The 18,248-nt window shown below is 44.7% G+C and overlaps 1 protein-coding gene across 1 annotated transcript; it reads left to right on the forward strand.

Annotated features, from left to right (window-relative positions):
* Positions 1 to 13,726: 13,726 nt before the first annotated feature.
* MID1IP1 (MID1 interacting protein 1) lies at positions 13,727 to 16,016 on the forward strand. The gene is made up of 2 exons (XM_032620798.1): positions 13,727 to 13,982; positions 14,243 to 16,016. Exon 2 carries the CDS (start codon positions 14,507 to 14,509, stop codon positions 15,056 to 15,058), a length of 552 nt encoding a protein of 183 aa, XP_032476689.1. The 5' UTR covers positions 13,727 to 13,982; positions 14,243 to 14,506; the 3' UTR covers positions 15,059 to 16,016.
* Positions 16,017 to 18,248: the final 2,232 nt, after the last annotated feature.

Consider the following 18,248-nt stretch of genomic DNA (forward strand, 5'->3'; position numbering starts at 1 on the left):
AAGAATGTGCCTGCCAAATCAAGGGACATGGGTTCAAGCCCTGGTCCTGGAAGATCCCACATGCTGCGGAGCAACTAAGCCCATGCACCACAACTACTGAGCCTGCGTGCCACAACGAGCCACAGCTACTGAGCCTGCGTGCCACAACTACTGAAGCCCGCGCGCCTAGAGCCCGCGCTCCGCAACAAGAGAAGCCGCCGCAATGAGAAGCCCCGCACAACGCGACAAAGCATAGTCCCCGCTCGCCGCAACTACAGAAAGCCCACGTGCAGCAACGAAAACCCAACGCAGCCAAAAAAAAAAAAAAAAAAGCTGTAGGGAAAAATCCTTAACAGTTGTCAATTTTCTTTTAGTAGACATGTTGAGGTATGTTACAATTTTAGAGTGATTTAAACAAAACACATTCATCAAATTTAAGATGTCATCAGATTGTAAAATCTAACATTATTTTATGTTCCACTAAGAAAGTAAAAACGCTGCCAATTATGTAACTGCAAGATACCATTAATTGTTGATAAGATGTCCCATTTCATAAACATTAAAATGTGTCTTAGAATCAATAAAAAGGGCAGTAAAATTAAAGTTTATATTAGAACTGAAGGAATAAGGCATAATCAAAGAAAACTTTAATAAATCCCCAGAGTAGAAATCATGCAGATTATATTTGTTGACCCCAAACAATGAAACTTAACTTAATAACAAGCATAGAAACTAAAATAACTTATATTATATAGAAATTTAAAAAATCTCAAGTAACTTTTGGGCCAAAGAAGATATCAAAGCCACAAATAGAGTCTATCTAAAGAAGAATAATTAAAAGAACTAAAGCAGTAATCAAAGAAAAATCCATACCCTTAAGCAGTTTCATTACTAAATAGGATAGATGAAAACAAATGAATTAAATAGTCAACTTAATAAGTTTTAAAAAACTGGCAAAACAACAAAGGAAAGCAGAAAGAAGAAACTCATAAGATAAAAAATATAGTAAAACCAAATGTAAAATAGATAGCTAGTGGGAAGCAGCCGCATAGCACAGGGAGATCAGCTCGGTGCTTTGTGACCACCTAGAGGGGTGGGATAGGGAGGGTGGGAGGGAGACGCAAGAGGGAGGGGATATGGGGATATTAGTATACGTAGAGCTGATTCACTTTGTTATACAGCAGAAACTAACACAACATTGTAAAGCAATTATACTCCAATAAAGATGTTAAAAAAAAAAGATGTGGCACATATATACAATGGACTATTACTTAGCCATAAAAAGAAATTGAGTTACTTGTAGTGAGGTGGATGGACCTAAAGACTGTCATACAGAGTGATGTAAGTCAGAAAGAGAAAAACAAATACTATATGCTAACACATGTATATGGAATCTAAAGAAAAATGGTTCTGAAGAACCTAGGGGCAGGACAGGAATAAAGATGCAAGTGTAGAGAATGGACTTGAAGACATGGGGAGGGGGACAGGTAAGCTGGGATGAAGTGAGAGAGTGGCATGGACATATATATACTACCAAATGTAAAATAGATGGCTAGTGGGAAGCAGCCACACAGCACAGGGAGATCAGCTTGGTGCTTTGTGACCACCTAGAGAGGTGGGATAGGAAGGATGGGAGGGAGACGCAAGAGGGAGGGGATATGGGGATATCAGTATACATATAGCTGATTCACTTTGCTATAAAGCAGAAACTAACACACCATTGTAAAGCAATTATACTCCAATGAAGATGTTAAAAAATATATATATAGTAAATTTTTAAAAATGACAGAATTCATAAATCAATTCAAAAGCAGTTGTTTCTTCAGAAAGGGGACAAAAAGCTAAATGGCCTAAATGAGAAAAAAGGATGACTATGAGAATGAATACAAAAATCTACAAATGAGATTAGGTTTATTATCATAGAAACAGAGGATCCTGATAGAACTAGAAGAAAATACTTTACACAACTCTGTTGATAAAATGGATAAATTTCCAGGCAGATAAAAAGTATTAAAAATGACTAAAGATTAAAAAACCCCAAATGGACTCATAACCAAAGTTGTTGTGTCAGTAAGGCCCATCCGAGAAAACAGAAACTGCCCTAGGTATTTTAACAGAGAGGTTTTAACATTGGAATTTAATTACACAGGTGGTGGAGGGCTGAAAGAACAAAAAGGCAAAATTGAGGAAGTGCAGAGATAATAGCTGTAAGAAGCAGCTGCCACTCATAAGGTTGGGGGAACAAGAAAGGAGAGGTTGGCATTACTCAAACCTAAGAGGTCAGACAAGAGGCCCCAAGATGTTGCTGCTCAGACCTTTGTAGAGGGGTCCTGCCAGCTGCTGCTAGCATCCCAGTGCTCAGAGGAGCAGCTCCACAGGGCTGGGATATGGAGCAACTGAGAGAGATTTGTCTTAGGTAGGGTGATTAGAGAAGACCCTTGAGTCTAGATGGGAAAGAGAAGAATGAGCCAGCCAGACACAAAGCCAGGGAGCTGAAGGTGACAGACCTGAGATATGTTTAGGATTTTGTGACTAACTGGATGTGAAGGATGAAGAATAGAAGGATGTCCAGGGTAACTTCCAAGTTTCTGGCACATATAACTAACTGGCTGGATAATGGTGCCATTTCATGAGAAACGTGATACTTAAGGGAAGCAGGCTTGGCAGCGGTGTAAGTATGGTTTTGGACATGTTGAGTTTGAGATGCCTGGGAGGCACGACTGTGGAGAAATGGGGTGAATATATGGGTCAGAGGCTAAGAAGAGGGGTCTCGGCTAGAGACACATCTTTTTTCAATTTATTTATTTTATTTATTTATTTCTGGCTGAGTTGGGTCTTCGTTGCTGCATGCAAGCTTTCTCTAGTTGTGGCGAGCGGGGGCTACCCTTCATTGTGGCGCGCGGGCCTCTCACTGCGGTGGCCTCTCTCTTTCAGGAGCACGGGCTCTAGAGCGCAGGCTCAGTAGCTGTGGCGCACAGGCTCAGTTGCTCCGCGGCATGTGGGATCCTCCCCGACCAGGGCTCGAACCCGTGTCCCCTGCACTGGCAGGCAGATTCTTAACCACTGCGCCACCAGGGAAGCCCCGAGACACATATTTTTGAGTCAACCACATATGGATGACATTTGACACCATGGCAATGCCCAGGGCAAAAGAACAAGGGGAGAAGAGAACAGGGTCTAAGAGGGAGTCCTTATGAACTCCAACATTTAAAGACTGGGTAGAGAAGGATAAACTAGCAATGGAGACTAAGCAAGAGAGAAAGGAGGAAAACATAGAAGCTGAGGAAAGAGCACATTCCAAAGAGGATGTGGTCGGCAGTGTCAAGTGCTCACAACATCAAGTAGCAGGAGAACTGAAAACTTGCTTTGCACCATATAGACAGTGACTAGTAGCACCAGCAAAAGCAATTTCTGTGGAGTGATGGCTCTGGAAGCCAGAGTGGAGTGGGTTGAGGAGTGAAAAGGACGTGACAGAGATGCTTAGGCAACTCTGGGGAAGGTAGCCCGTGAAGGGAACAAGAAAGATGGTGTGGCTGTTGGTGCTGGATTTTTTATAATCAAAACCTTTTTGATCCATTGCACTCTTATGAAAACTAGAATTTGGGGCAGCACTTAAAAAACACTGTGATTCAACGCTGATATCTGACCACCAATGCAGTGTCTCTGCTTGAAGTATAATATGTATCTTGAAATTAACATGTTTAAAATTGGATTCTTTTTTTTTGCGGTATGTGGGCCTCTCACTGTTGTGGCCTCTCCCGTTGCGGAGCACAGGCTCCGGACGCGCAGGCTCAGCGGCCATGGCTCACGGGCCCAGCCGCTCCGCGGCATGTGGCATCTTCCCGGACCTGGGCACGAACCCGCGTCCCCTACATCGGCAGGCGGACTCTCAACCACTGCGCCACCAGGGAAGCCCCTAAAATTGGATTCTTGATCCTCTCATTCAAACATGCTCTGCCAGGACTCTTTCCCATTTCAGTGTTAGCTCTTTTTGGTTGCTTGGATCAAAAACTTGTCTTCCTTGATTATCTTTTTTTCTGACACCTAAATGCAATCCATCAGCAGATTTTACTGGCTCAACTTTTTAAATATACCTAGAACACAACCACATCTCACCACTGCCATCTTTGTCTAAGCCACTTTCATCTCTCTCCTGGATGATTTCAGTGGTCTTCTAACTGCCCATCTAGCTTCCACTCTTGCTCCTCTGGAGACTATTCTCAACCCAGAGAATAATACAGGGTTCTTTTCATATGTAAATCAAAGCATGTCGTGCTTTTGCTCAAAACACTCCAATGACACCTCTTCCTCCTCTAAGAGCTAAAGTCTTTAAAACAGCTTACAAATCCCTCTGTGATCTGATCCCATTGCCTTTCGGATCTCATCACCTAACACTCTGCCCTTTACTCTACCTGCTACTGCTACACTGGCCTCTTTGTCATTCCGTGAATATTTCAAGCACGCCTCTGCCTCAAGGCCTTTGCACTGGCTGTTTCCCCGTTTGCCCTGCTTTCCCCCCAGCTATCTGCATGGCTAACTTCCTCTCCTCCTTTCATTTATGATTTCTCTTTAAATTATTTGTTCTTCAAATACTACCTTTCTTGGCTAAATAAGTTTGAGAGATTTAAACCATGAATGTTGTAAATGTTCATGTTATGTATGATGAGGAATTTGTGAACTGTTTTAAGAATGTGTGCTGAGGGCTTCCGTGGTGGCACAGTGGTTAGGAATCCACCTGCCAATGCAGGGGACACGGGTTCGAGACCTGGACCAGTAAGATCCCACACGCTGCGGAGCAACTAAGCCCACGCGCCACAACTACTGAAGCCCACGTCCCTAGAGCCCATGCTCTGCAACAAGAGAAGCCACGACAATGAGAAGTCCGCGTACTGCAAAGAAGAGTAGCCCCCGCTTGCCACAACTAGAGAGAGCACATGCACAGCAAGGAAGATCCAACGCAGCCAAAAATAAAAACAAATAAATAACTTTCTTTTTTAAAAAAAAGCAAAAAAAAGAATGTGTGCTGAGAGAAAGCATAGTGACAGAACTGACAAGAAAGGAAAGGAAGGAATGAAGGAAGCAAGGAAGGAAGGAAAGAAAAGAAAGAAAAGAAAAGAGAGAAGGAAAGAAAAAGAAAGAAAGAGGGGAGGGAGGGGGGGAGGGGGGGGAGAAAAGAAAGAAAAAGACATCATGTATCCCCAAAACTTGCAAGCGGAAGAGGTCCAAGGCCCCAAACAATGCTTCACATTTCTTGTCATTCACAATTCTCATATACAGCCTCATGATATAGACCAATACAATATACAGTGAAAATATATCATAGCCGGGTGACATATTAACAGCCTACCATATGCTTGATATTCTATAAGGTGCATACTTCATCTTTAATGCTTCCATTAACTCTGCAAGGTGAGGAAACTGAGGCTTACAGAGGGTATGTGTCTCCTCTGAGCCCACAGGCTAGGAAGTGGCAGAGGAGTGACTTACACCTGGGGGTTGTGGGGTGGGAGATGGAGACGGGTCTGACTCCAGAAGCTTTGCTCTTTCCATTACACTATGTGATCTGACACCTCCACCCTCTCAAGTAGATAGAATGTTTGTTAGAGAAAACTTATTTCTACCTAATTTTGGTATTGAAACACAAATTTACTTGGATGTTTCTATGGCCTTGATAAGAATACAGTCATAATTTTGGAATTAATCACTTACTTTGCAATGTGTGGTGGGTTTAATTTTTTCTGTGGTTGACTTATTGATATTATACCATCATATACAATATCTTGTAGGTGAACTTGGCCTCCTTGCACACCTCATTGTTTGGAATGGATCATAGAAGCATTCCAAAATAGTTCGAGACTTGGGAGTACATCATACTCCTACTAAGCATTCCTCCCATTTCAATTTCTGGCCCTGTGGTGGGGAGAGAAAGAGGACGGGGGTAGGAGCAGGGAGGGAGGGGAGGGGAGAGGAGACTGTTTCTATCTGGAAGATAGGTTAAGAATTGTGTTCTAGAAGGAAGGCAAATTAATACCTTATGCTTGAATAAATAAAAAATAGAATTTTGAGTAAACATGACATTAGATAGTAATAATCCAAGCACTCTATTTTCCAGCTTTGGAGGAATTACACAAATGGTACAAAGAAATGCAAAGTACTTGAACCAACTGGCTGAACGCACAGAGGTCTGGTCCCTAGAAGAGGTCAAGAGTGACATTTATAGAAGCAGCTGAAATGGTCATTCTTAGCGGCATCAGTTTGCTTCAATCTGGAGCTAACGAAGCTGAACATGGTGTCTGAAACTAAATGAAAAAACAGGAGGGAATGAACAAACCCTAAACCCACATTAGAATTTCTTAATTTAATACTTCATAGATTCCTAAGAATCTTCAATTTGTAGTATTCTGGATTCTGAATCCAAAGCCCCAGTGATTTAGATAATATGCTAGTGAAGGAGACTAAATGAGAGAGAGAAGTTTTCATACACTTCATACACAGCAACGTTGTTCATTTTTTCTCTTATAGACTTTTTGTTAAGTAAATAAAGATTGTTCTTTCTAAAACCAAAATCTAATTACTATGTGAATCACCTCAGCATTTCCACTTATAGTTTTTTTTTTAAATTTATTTAATTAATTAATTAATTTATTTTTGGCTGCGTTGGGTCTTCATTGCTGTGCGCGGGCTTCTCATTGCGGTGGCTTCTCTTGTTGCGGAGCATGGGCTCTAGGCGCACGGGCTTCAGTAGCCATGGCACACGGGCTCAGTAGTTGTGGCTCGCAGGCTCTAGAGCGCAGGCTCAGTAGTTGTGGTGCACGGGCTTAGTTGCTCTGCGGCATGTGGGATCTTCCCCCACCAGGGATGGAACCTGTGTGCCCTGCATTGGCAGGCGGATTCTTAACCACTGCGCCACCAGGGAAGTCTCTCATCTATAGTTTAAATCAGGATTGTAATGATATTTGAGCCCCCCCCAATAGAAACCAAGTAAGTCGTTTCTAAAGATACTGTGTAGCCCCAAATAAACATTTTTGATAAATATTGCTGACTGAACGCTGTGCCACAAACACTTTCTACTTCCAGCCAAGCAATCACCCATTTGGCACAAAATGAAATTACACGAGACGTTCTGTGTCTTAAAGATGGAAAACGTTTCCCTGTCTAATATTCTTCCAGGAACAAAACGACAATTATAACCATGATAATTATGACAAAGTCGCTTATTAATGGTGTACACATGAATTTGTTTCCAAATTTCTACTAATTGTAAAACAAAGAGAAATATCGTATGATATCGCTTATATGCAGAATCTAAAAAGAAACGATACAAATGAACGTATTTACAAGACAGAAACGGTCTCACAGACTTAGAGAATGATCTTATGGTTATGGTGGATGGGGGGGAGGGTGGAGGGAAGGGATAGTTAGGGAGCTTGGGATTGACATGTACACACTGCTATATTTAAGATGGATAACCAACAAGGACCTACTGTATTTTACAGGGAACTCTGCTCAATGTTATGTGGCAGCGTGGATGGGAGGGGAGTCTGGGGGAGAATGGATACATGTATACGTATGGCCGAACCGCTATGCTGGGCACCTGAAACTATGACAACATTGTTAATCGGCTATACTCCGATATAACATAAAAAGTCAAAAAAATAATAAAGAGGCTTTTTAAAAATAAGATTGGGACAAAATGCTAACCATAACATATTCAGACATGCCAGAACCTGAAAGCTTAAGGTTGGAGGCCAGCAGACTCACTACTGCCATGTTCCCAGGTTTTAGCAACTTCCTATCTTCTCCCAACTCAGTCTTCATGAGGGTGTTCCCTATAATGACGATTACATTGAGATTAAATACCACCCCCTACAATTTTAACTTGGAATATTATGATGTGATTTCTGCATTTTTGTATCATGTGACAGTGGCTCCTCCGTGGCAGATGACAAAAATGCCCTTCTTCCCGATTCCATAAAAGAAAAACTGGCCATTAACTTGGGACTCTAGCAAGGCATTTAGCAAGGCCTCTCATAATATTCTGTGGTCAAGAAGAAAAATATAGGCTAGATGATTATACAGTTAACATGATTCATAGCTGGCTGAAACAACATACGCCAAAAGGTGCTAATTAATTAATTAATTAAAGATGCTAATTAATGGGCTGATATCAAGCTGAAGAAGCTTTCCAAATGTTCCAAAGTACTTTGCCCTTTGCCCAGCCAGTGCTGCCTGTAAATTATCAATAACTTGGATGAATATGTAGGATAGTTATCAAATGTATGGGTAAGACTCAAATACATTAGAGCACCGAGTTAGGACCTAAAATATTGAAACAGGCTGAAGTAATGGGCTAAACCTAATGAGATAAAGTTTAAGTAAGATAAATTAAAAGTTCTGTACTTTGGTCCAAAAAGATCTGCCCTGTTCAAGAAATGGGGTACAGAGAACTGGACAACTACATGTAAAAGAATGAAATTAGAACATTCTCTAACACCATATACAAAAACTCAAAAGGGGTTAAAGACCTAAAAGTAAGACCAGATACTACAAAACTCCTAGAGGAAAACATAGGCAGAACACTCTGACATAAATTGCAGCAATATCTTTTTGGATCCGTCTCCTAGAGTAATGGAAATAAAAACAAAAATAAACAAATGGGACCTAATTAAACTTAAAAGCTTTTGCACAGCAAAGGAAACGCTAAACAAAGCGAAAAGACAACCTATACAATGGGAGATAATATTTGCAAACAATGTGACCGACAAGGGATTAATTTCCAAAATATACAAACAACTCATATAGCTCAATATCAAAAAAACAAACAACCCAATCAAAAAATGGGCAGAAGATCAAAACAGACATTTCTCCAAAGAAGACATACAGATGGCTAACAGGCACATGAAAAAACGTTCAACATCGCTAATTATTAGAGAAATGCAAATCAAAACTACAATGAGGTATCAGCTCACACTGGTCAGAATGGCCGTCAACAAAAAGTCTACAAATAATAAATGCTGGAGAGGATGTGGAAAACAGAAACCCTCCTACACTGTTGGTGGGAATGTAAACTGGTACAGCCACTATGGAGAACAGTATGGAGGCTCCTTAAAAAACTAAAAATAGAATTACCATATGATCCAGCAATCCCACTCCTGGGCATAAAAGCAGAGGAAACCATAATTTGAAAAGATACATGCACCCCAATGTTCATTGCAGCTCTATTGACAATAGCCAAGTCATGGAAGCAACCTAAACATCCGTTGGCAGATGAATGGTAAAGACGATGTGGTACATATATACGATGGAATATTACTCAGCCATTAAAAAAGAATGAAATAATGCCATTTGCAGCAACATGGATGGCACCAGAGATTATCATACTAAGTGAAGTTAGCCAGAGAAAGACAAATATCTTATGATATCGCTTATATGTGGAATCTAAAAAACAAATGATACAAATGAACTTATTTACAAAACAGAAATAGACCCACAGACATAGAAAACAAATTTATGGTTACCAAAGGGGAAAGGGGGGAGGAGGGATAAATTAGAAGTTTGGAGTTAAGATACACACTACTATATATAAAACAGATAACCAACAAGGACCTACTGTATAGCACAGGGAACTCTACTCAATATTTTGTAATAACCTATAAGGGAAAAGAACCTGAAAAGGAACATATATACACGTATAACTGAATCACTTTGCTGTACACCTGAAACTAACACAACATTGTAAATCAACTATACTGCAATTAAAAAAAAAAAGAATGGAATACATAGAATTTTGTTAACCAGCTGCATATGGATGTAGCAGTTAAAAGAAGTCCATTTAAATAGTAGGCAGCATTGTAAGAAATAGATATTTATTGGGTAGTAGAAGGAACACTGGTTCCGGCATCAGCAAACTAGGTCAAATCCCAGTTCTGCTACTTTGGCTACTTAAACTCTGTGATCCTTACTTCCTTCTCAGGGTTGTTGTGAAGTTAAAATGTGTTAACATGTTTAAGTTCCAAGCACTTGTGTGCAATCAATATGATCTAGAAAAGTTACCATTTACAGTAAAATAGGTGGCCACGCCACTCCATTCTGTCCTAGAAAAAATGGTGCTTGAATGAATTCCAGGTGCCACACTTACAAGCAAAGTGGAGCTACTTCCGGAGACAGTGAGCAGGATGGATGAGCAACTCCAGAGAGACCACGAAAAACTGCTGCAGGAACTTGGAATAGCTGGCTTGAAAAATAGTGGATTGGAGACCCTATCTATTGGTATCTGACGGTGTGCTGCATGGCCTCCCAGAGGGCTCCAAGATGGGAGAACTAACCTAGAAGATGGAAATGACAAGAATGTGGGCCAGGGTGACCACTTGGTGGGGATGTTGTGAGCAATTTCAGCACAAGTGGATGGCTGGACTACATGGCCTTTAACAAGACAGTCTGATTGTCATATTTCTATGACACTTAGCATGAAGTGGTTCCTTCTAATTTCTACCCCAAAGTAATCCAGAGTCTCCACTATCTTGAGTTGGGCTGGTTTCTAGCTTTTCAAGGATACCACCCTCCCACCAGCTCTTATTTCTAAATCTCTTATTTCTCCAATGTGCCTTCTTTGACCAGTTTACTGTTGTTCTGTATTTTGTTTAGGAATTTCTGGTTACTTTAAATGCCATCCTTCCCGGAACTATCCAAAGGACACAGAAGGGGTCATTTGTGAACGCTTTTTGGGAGACAGACCAGCAAAACGTGATGTTATGGTTGCTGAAGTAAGAAGGTAAATGTGGCAATTAATCTGAACTAAGCTCCAGAGTTGGAGCTGTGGACCAAGAAGTGGGGTGGGTGCCAGACACCAGACAAAGCTTTTACTGAGAATTTAGCGTATTGGAGAGGAAGCAGGGACCAGAGGCCTGGAGCCTGCTGACCTGCAAAAAGTACTCAAAAGTTGTTTGCTCACCAGACGACTTCTGTTTTCCAGAGGCAAAATGAGGCCTGGGCAGGTTGCTCAGCATCTCCAGCCTGTTCCGGATTGTAACTGGGAAAGCGCCTAGGGCAACCGCAGAGGCTCTTCGCCTCCGGCCGGGCCAGACCCGCCCGCTCCCCTCCCAGGTGACCCCAAGGAACCAATTTTTTTTTTCCAGGCGCAAGTAGAGGGGGAAATTGGCGGCGCTCCGGTTGCCAGAGACGCCGCCGCCACTTCGGCTCGGCTGGGGTGAAAGAGGACGCTGGGGGGAGGGGGCCGTGGCTCCTGACTGGCTGGGGCACGAAGGCTTATTTGCATAATATTCCTTGACGGCACCTGATTGGCTGAAGCCGGAGGGGCGGTGGTGGGGTGATTCCAAGGGCCTGGAGCTCTGGCTCCGGACCTTTCCGTTCAGGAGTTACCCGGGTGGGCGTGAGTTGTTCTTCCGGCCCTGCGGGAGCCGAGAAGGCCCGGTTTGGGAAGTTTTGCAAGCAGGTGCATGAGCCATCTTTTTCTTATAGTGTTTAAGAAAAGTGAAAGAACAGGAGTCAAGAAGCTGGGGGATGGAGAGTGACCTCGACACCAGAAGAAGGAAGGAAACAGACCGGGGAGGAGTGGAGGCCAAAAAGAAGGCATTAGGGGCTTTCTCCCAAGCCGGGCTTTTTTTGCTGGGATCCCTTTGCTAGATCACTTGAATTTCCGTTTTCTGCGAGTCATTATCACACTTTGCTGAAACTGGGAAGAAAAGAGGCAGGATCCCGGCATTTTGTAACTCAGATTTGAATACCAAGTTTTCATCAGAGGTATACGGACTTAAAATATCCAGAGGGTCTGTCATGGGAGACAAAATACGTTTTAATTTATAGAGAATCAGTTGTTGGAAACTGGATGTGTGTGTGGTTTTTTTCGAGATTACTTCTCGCAATGTTTTTTTGTATGTCATTGCACATAGGGCTTAAAATCAAGCTGGACTATTTTGTACTTGCCGGTTGCTGAAGCAATGGGGGGAGGGTCTGTGGATCATCATAGACCATTTCCACATTTTAAGGTTTCTGACTCTTCACATAAACACCTTTAGACTATGATAAGATCCTACATAAAGTACAATTTCATCTTTGTAAAGTACTTTGTATTTACATAATAATTTGTACATCTATTATCTTATTCACCCCAAATCTGGCACAGCCCATGGGATAAGATCCATTTTATTGATAAGGAAACTGGGGCTGGAAAAGTTTGCAAGTCTCCACGTGTATAAAGAGGGGAGTGAGATTATTTTAATGCTTGAAATTTATATAATGCTTTTTTTGCTCTATATTTTCCTTTCCATTGATTCTCCCAAAGCCCCTGATAGGTTGAGCAGGTAACATGATTCCAGTTTTTCTAGATAAGAAAACAAGGGCTATGATCTGGCAGAGCTAATAAGCCCTGGGAAGGGGGCTCCCCAGGCTGAGCTCTGTCTCCGTAAGTCACTGACTCCTGTCCAGCCCTTGTCACACCAAGTCACAGTTTCATTCAAAAGACAATTAGGAAGATGGTTTGCTGTGGGAAAAAATTAAATATATATTATTAAGGTGAAAGAAACAGGGAAAAAATAAACCTCTTATTATGTGCTTCTCCCTTTTGGCACTTTTTGTCCTGTGAAAAAAGTGTACTAAAAGCAGCCCTGAAAGGTTTTGGAGAAAAGAGATTCAGAATTAGAAACTTGAGTCTTCTTGAATTATCTGTAGGACTGTTGGAGAAGGCTGGTGTATGAAGGACAGACATGGCATGGGGATTGAGATGGTGAAACAAAAATGAAAACAGGCTGTGGTTTGGAGTCTCAAAGTGAAATTGAAGGTGCAAGGCTCTTAAAAGTTAAATCCAGCGATTTGGTACCTAGTTTAGGGCCTATTAAATGACCTTGCGTTTTAAGAACTATTTTTGGAAAGGTACATTTCAAACTCCCCTCCAAAAAAAAATATTGGACACCTACCCCCTTTTCTGTTAAATGATTAAAGACACCCAACACCGGACCTACCTACTGTCACTCTCTCCTGGCCCTTTGGCAGCCAAAAGGCCACAGGGCCTGGGGTCTGGGATCTCTGAGTAGCGGGACTTGGACAAAAGTCAGGAATTTGGCTGCTTCACCGCATTGTCACATCTGATCTCTTGGGAAAATGTGCAGATCCGATTGTGGGTCGCTCTTCATCCCTGGCAAAGTCTGTTACAGGAAATATTGGGAAAGACATCGCCAGCAGGGAGACAAAAGCCTCTGAGGTCCCCCTCCCCCAGCAGCTGGCCAAGGCCAGGGCCACGGCGGGAGCACCACGCGTCCACGTGCACCCGGCATGCCCAGTCACCCTTCTTACGTAAGAGTCTTGGGATGGAGCTGCTGCTGCTGCGGATCCCTCTTCCCCGACGGCTATTAATAAACCGGATCGGTAGTTTCCGGGCCACTGCCAGCATAGATACGGGGTTGGGGGCCTCACTTTACAACCTGGGCGCCAGCACTTCGGTCATCCCACCCTGGGAGCGTGAGCAAGGCGCACCCATCCCCCCGCACTCCAGCCCGCCCTCTTGCGGGACCGGACGCCGGCACCTTCTTTACCCGCACTGTGCCTGGCCCTCCCCCCAAGCTGGCCTGCTCTGCACTCGGCGATGGCTGGGTGCGGCTGTTCTGTCCCTCCTCTGCCCTGCCCTGCCCTGCTACTGCGCCCTCCCTCCGCCCGGGTATCAGGCGAGAGGCGGGGCTGGCCCGGCGCGCCCCGCCCCCGCTGTAGAAAGGGCCTGGAGTGTTACTCGCGGTCATCCCCAGCTCGGGCCTTTTATCTCCGCGCTACCGGGGAGGCGGGAGGAGGAGACACGGCGAGTGGCCCTGAGCGCCGGCGACACCTTTCCGGGGCTCTATAAATTGAGCACCTGGGATGGGTAGGGGGCCGACGCCACCACCACCGCCCGCAGTCAGAGTTCGGCCACTGACCGCAGCAGCGTCCGCAGGCAGCAGCAGCCAGCGGCGGGAACACTGAGCTACCCAGCAGCAGGGGGTCTGGAGGCGCCGGAGGAAGTGCGTGCCCCCGCCCCACCTCTGCCCCGTCAGCGTGGGTGCTTGGACTCAGGCTTTGCGGAGGGAGACGGGAGTGGGGAGCACCCCCTCCTTTTCTCCGCGGCCCTGGGCGGGGGGCGAGGAGGTGGGACTCCTGCTGGGAGTCACCCGGGAGGCGTCCCAGACAAGCTGTAACCAGGGAAGGAGGTGCGCGCGGGTGGGGGCGCCGGGCACTCTAGCTGCGTGAATAATCTGCTCTTTCGTCCCCGTCTCCCAACCAGGCCAGGGCTCGACCCCAGAGACCACGCGCCGATATCGCGAGCTTCCGGACGCCAGAGCCAGGAGAAGTCGTGCTTCCCGCGGGGCCGGGCTTCGATCTAGACGAGAGTTGGAGAGGGCGGAGGAAGCCGGGAATCCCGCCGCACCGGCTGTAGCCAGGCCCCCGGCGCGGGCCTCAGAGAGCGCGTGAAAGGCGTACAGCCCCTCGCCCCGGCCGGCCATCCCGTGCCCCTGCGTCCCTGTGCTTCGGCGCCCGCGCGGCCACCATGATGCAGGTTTGCGACACCTACAACCAGAAGCACTCGCTCTTTAACGCCATGAATCGCTTCATCGGCGCCGTGAACAACATGGACCAGACGGTGATGGTGCCCAGCCTGCTGCGCGACGTGCCACTGGCCGAGCCCGGGCTGGACAACGGCGTCGGCGTGGAGGTAGGCGGCAGTGGCGGCTGCCTGGAGGAGCGCAAGCCCCCGGCCCCCGGCGCGGGCGGCGGCAACGGCAGCTTTTTCGCGCCCTCCCGGGACATGTACAGCCACTACGTGCTGCTCAAGTCCATCCGCAACGACATCGAGTGGGGGGTCCTGCAGCAGCCGCCGCCGGCGGCGGGGAGCGAGGAGGGGAGCGCCTGGAAGTCCAAGGACATCCTGGTGGACCTGAGCCACCTGGAGGGCGCGGACGCCGGCGAGGAGGACCTGGAACAGCAGTTCCACTACCACCTGCGCGGGCTGCACACTGTGCTCTCCAAACTCACGCGCAAAGCCAACATCCTCACTAATAGATACAAGCAGGAGATCGGCTTCAGCAATTGGGGGCACTGAGGCGGGTTGCCCGCGGCTGCCCAGCACCCTTCCCGGCCCCATCTCTCACCCTCTCTTTCCTCAAAGCTATTTCCTTTCTGGCTCTAGGGCACGATGGGCAAACTGCAAAGTTGGGGGGCTGCGTACGTACAGGGGACGCGGCAGGGCTGCATGGAGGAGGGGGCTTCTTTGGGGAGAGGAGAGGAAAGCGGTGGCAAAAGAGGTGGGGTAGTGCTCAAGGACTTCCCTCTCTCCCGCGGGGGTGGGGAGGGGGAAGGAAGGGGCTGTGTTCTACTTTGGTGGGAATAGGACTGAGTTGACGCCCTGCATTCAGTCTGTGCTTTTCCTGGAGTTTCTTTTCTGTTCTTTCCGGAGGAGAAGGGCCGAGAAAGGGCCATTCCAGGGCGCGGCGCTGGGTTGCCACATTTGGGAGCCTGGAGTTGGGCGCTAGGGAAGGCGGGGCGGGCGCGCAGCCTCCCGCCGCCCTGCCGTTGGGCTGGTGGAGGCCGCAGCGCTGCTAGGGTTGCATCAGTTTTCCTGTTTGCACTATTTCTTTTTGTAACCGTGGCCCCGTCTTAAGTATTTCCAATCTCCTCGCTCTGAAACTTCGGCGATTCCATTGTGATAAGCGCACAAACAGCACTGTCTGTCGGTAACCGGTACTACTTTATTAATGATTTTCTGTTACACTGTAGAGTTGTCCTGTGGTACCCCTATCCCATCCTTTTCACGCCACCCCCTCAGAGTGTGTAAGCTGGCACTGTGCCAGCTCGTACGAAGCGTGCCACTCAGTGAAAGTAATGTTATTATGAGAAAGTGGACTTACCCGAAATGGAACCAACTGACATTCTATCTGTGTTGTACATAGAATGATGAAGGGTTCCACTGTTGTTATGTGTCTTAAATTTATTTAAAACTTTTTTAATCCAGATGTAGACTATATTCTAAAAAATAAAAAAAAGCAAATGTGTTAACGAAATTTGACAAAAGTTTGTTGCTTTCTAATCCACCAATGGATGGCTTAGTAGTTAAATAAAATACAGTTAATTGATTTTTTTTTTAGCAAAAGCCAGTTTTATTTTTCTCTGGTATTTCAAAGTGGTAGATAATCATCTCCGTAAGTGTTCAGTTTTGTTTGGGAAGAAGCTACCAAGCTTTTTATTTCTAATTCAGTACCAAGGTAAGCACATACATCTCAACAAAAAGTTCATAAATATTCAAAGCATTTGGGAAGGTACATATATTACAGTTTTCAACCAACTTGACTAGCTTATTGGAGTGCTTAGTCAACATTTTGAATCTTTTAAGGGGCTCAAGCACGACCTATGCATTTTGAGGCCTAGAAACTTATTTTAAAGGCAGAAATTTCACTTGGCTACTGAGAAGTAAAGAGTCGGAAGAAAAACACCAGCTAACACTAGTGCACGCATCTTGCAGGTCTTTATTTACAAGTCTTAGGAGAGACTTAAATGTGTTATAACATGTGCTGTGGCCTCTTTGACTAGTTCCCAGTGAAGTGCTAAGCTTTGTTAAGCAGTGTCCAGCAATGCTTCCAGTTTTCCAGGGAGCCAGTCTGCTGCTGTGGACAGCAGATCTGAGCATGGCTGTGGTAGGGCCCTTTGGAACACTTCCTTAGATGCCATTATGATGTTTTCCTGGGAGGGTGGGACAGGTGAAATGCAATGCTCTGTATTTTCTCTATTTCATGATTCGTTTAGGGGGGATAAGTGTTGGATCGACTTCAGTTTTCGATCTTGAAGTCGTGAGACATTCTCTAAGCTCATAGAGCTTGAATTTAAAATACATATAACTTTGCAGTTTAAAAAAAAAGGCAAAAAGTTTTTTTGTGCTGTGGGCAGCTCAAACCTATTATCAGCTTTTAGCAGCAGTGAAAAAATGGGGAAGTGTTAAGGCTGGTGCCTGTGCTCCCAGAGAAAGTTAATAGTTAATATATAAAGATAAGCTAGGCAGCGCCAGAAGTAAGGTGTATGGCCTCTTGCCCTGTATCCCCTTGAAAATCCCAAAGTGCAAGCAAAAAATACAAAGAAAGGAAACTACAGAAGCCACATGGTAGAAACACCAAGACTTGGAGCCAGAAAGTTGTGTGTTCAAGTCCTCTTGTTATTACATATTAACTGTGAGAATTTAACTCTCCAAGCTTGTTGCCACATTTGAAATTAGGCATAATAGCTACAAGGCTTACTTCGTGGAGATGCAGTGAGTGAAAGGAGTTGGTATATAGAATGTCTGATGCTTAGAAGTTTCTTTAGGTGCTACTGAAGGGCACTACAGGTTCTCTCCAGCTCTCTGAACGTGGCTTGTATCTTTATCTCCCTCCTTGCCTTTCTCCAGGAATATATGAAGTTTAGGACAATATGTTCACTTTAAAAGCATAATTTCAATTACATACATGAAACCACAGGTAAACTATTTCCTTTCTCAAAGTCTCAGGGAAGAAGCTGAATTAAAATCAAATAGTCATAGTTTGGGCAAGTGATAGCAAGAATTTTATGACATGTTAACACGATGTTTTCAGAACGTTCTTGTATATAGAATACAGAAAGGTAGATGTTGATAGCAAAACCAAACTGTAAATAAAGCTATTAACTTTATCTTTTGAAAATATTCATGTGAGAGTATTTTTATATATAAATAGTGATTCTGACCTAGGAGTAGTGATGATCACTGTTAAAAGAGGATTGGATTTTTTCATGAACCAGTAGCGTTTCCCAGGCCCAGTGTTATTCCACTGATATAAGTATTTTATTCAAGTTCAGTTTATGCAACGATACAAAGTCAGATCCCTGACCAGATTTACCTGTTAAAACTTCTCAAGCCATTTAAAACTTTGCTTAACTTCTGAGGTAAAGTGATAAGTGACTTCATATTTTTAGGTCTTTACTGAGGAAGCTCAAAGTACTTCATAGATTTTAAAAGTTGCAAAATTGTGTGGACCCTCCTTCAAAGAGCTCTCAGGGATCATGATTGTCTGCAAGAGCCCATCTCCGTGGCAATTTGGGACGAAAGGGAAGGCAGGGATAGATGAGCTGGGCAAAAAGGAACAGCTGAGATTGGAGTTGATTACCCTCCAGATATTTACATTTGATAAGAATTTTCTACATCAAAACCTCACACCAGAGCCTTTGAGAAGGCCTGCATTTGCCTCTAAAAACAGCTTTCTGCTTTGCGCACGTGGGGCTTTTCGTGTTTT

Source organism: Phocoena sinus, chromosome X, assembly GCF_008692025.1.
Source record: "Phocoena sinus isolate mPhoSin1 chromosome X, mPhoSin1.pri, whole genome shotgun sequence".
In the NCBI taxonomy this organism is placed as follows: Eukaryota; Metazoa; Chordata; class Mammalia; order Artiodactyla; family Phocoenidae; genus Phocoena; species Phocoena sinus.

Bases quoted from the DNA above. Each gene is read 5' to 3' on its own strand.
- MID1IP1 (XM_032620798.1), top strand. From the start codon at position 14,507: ATGATGCAGGTTTGCGACACCTACAACCAGAAGCACTCGCTCTTTAAC.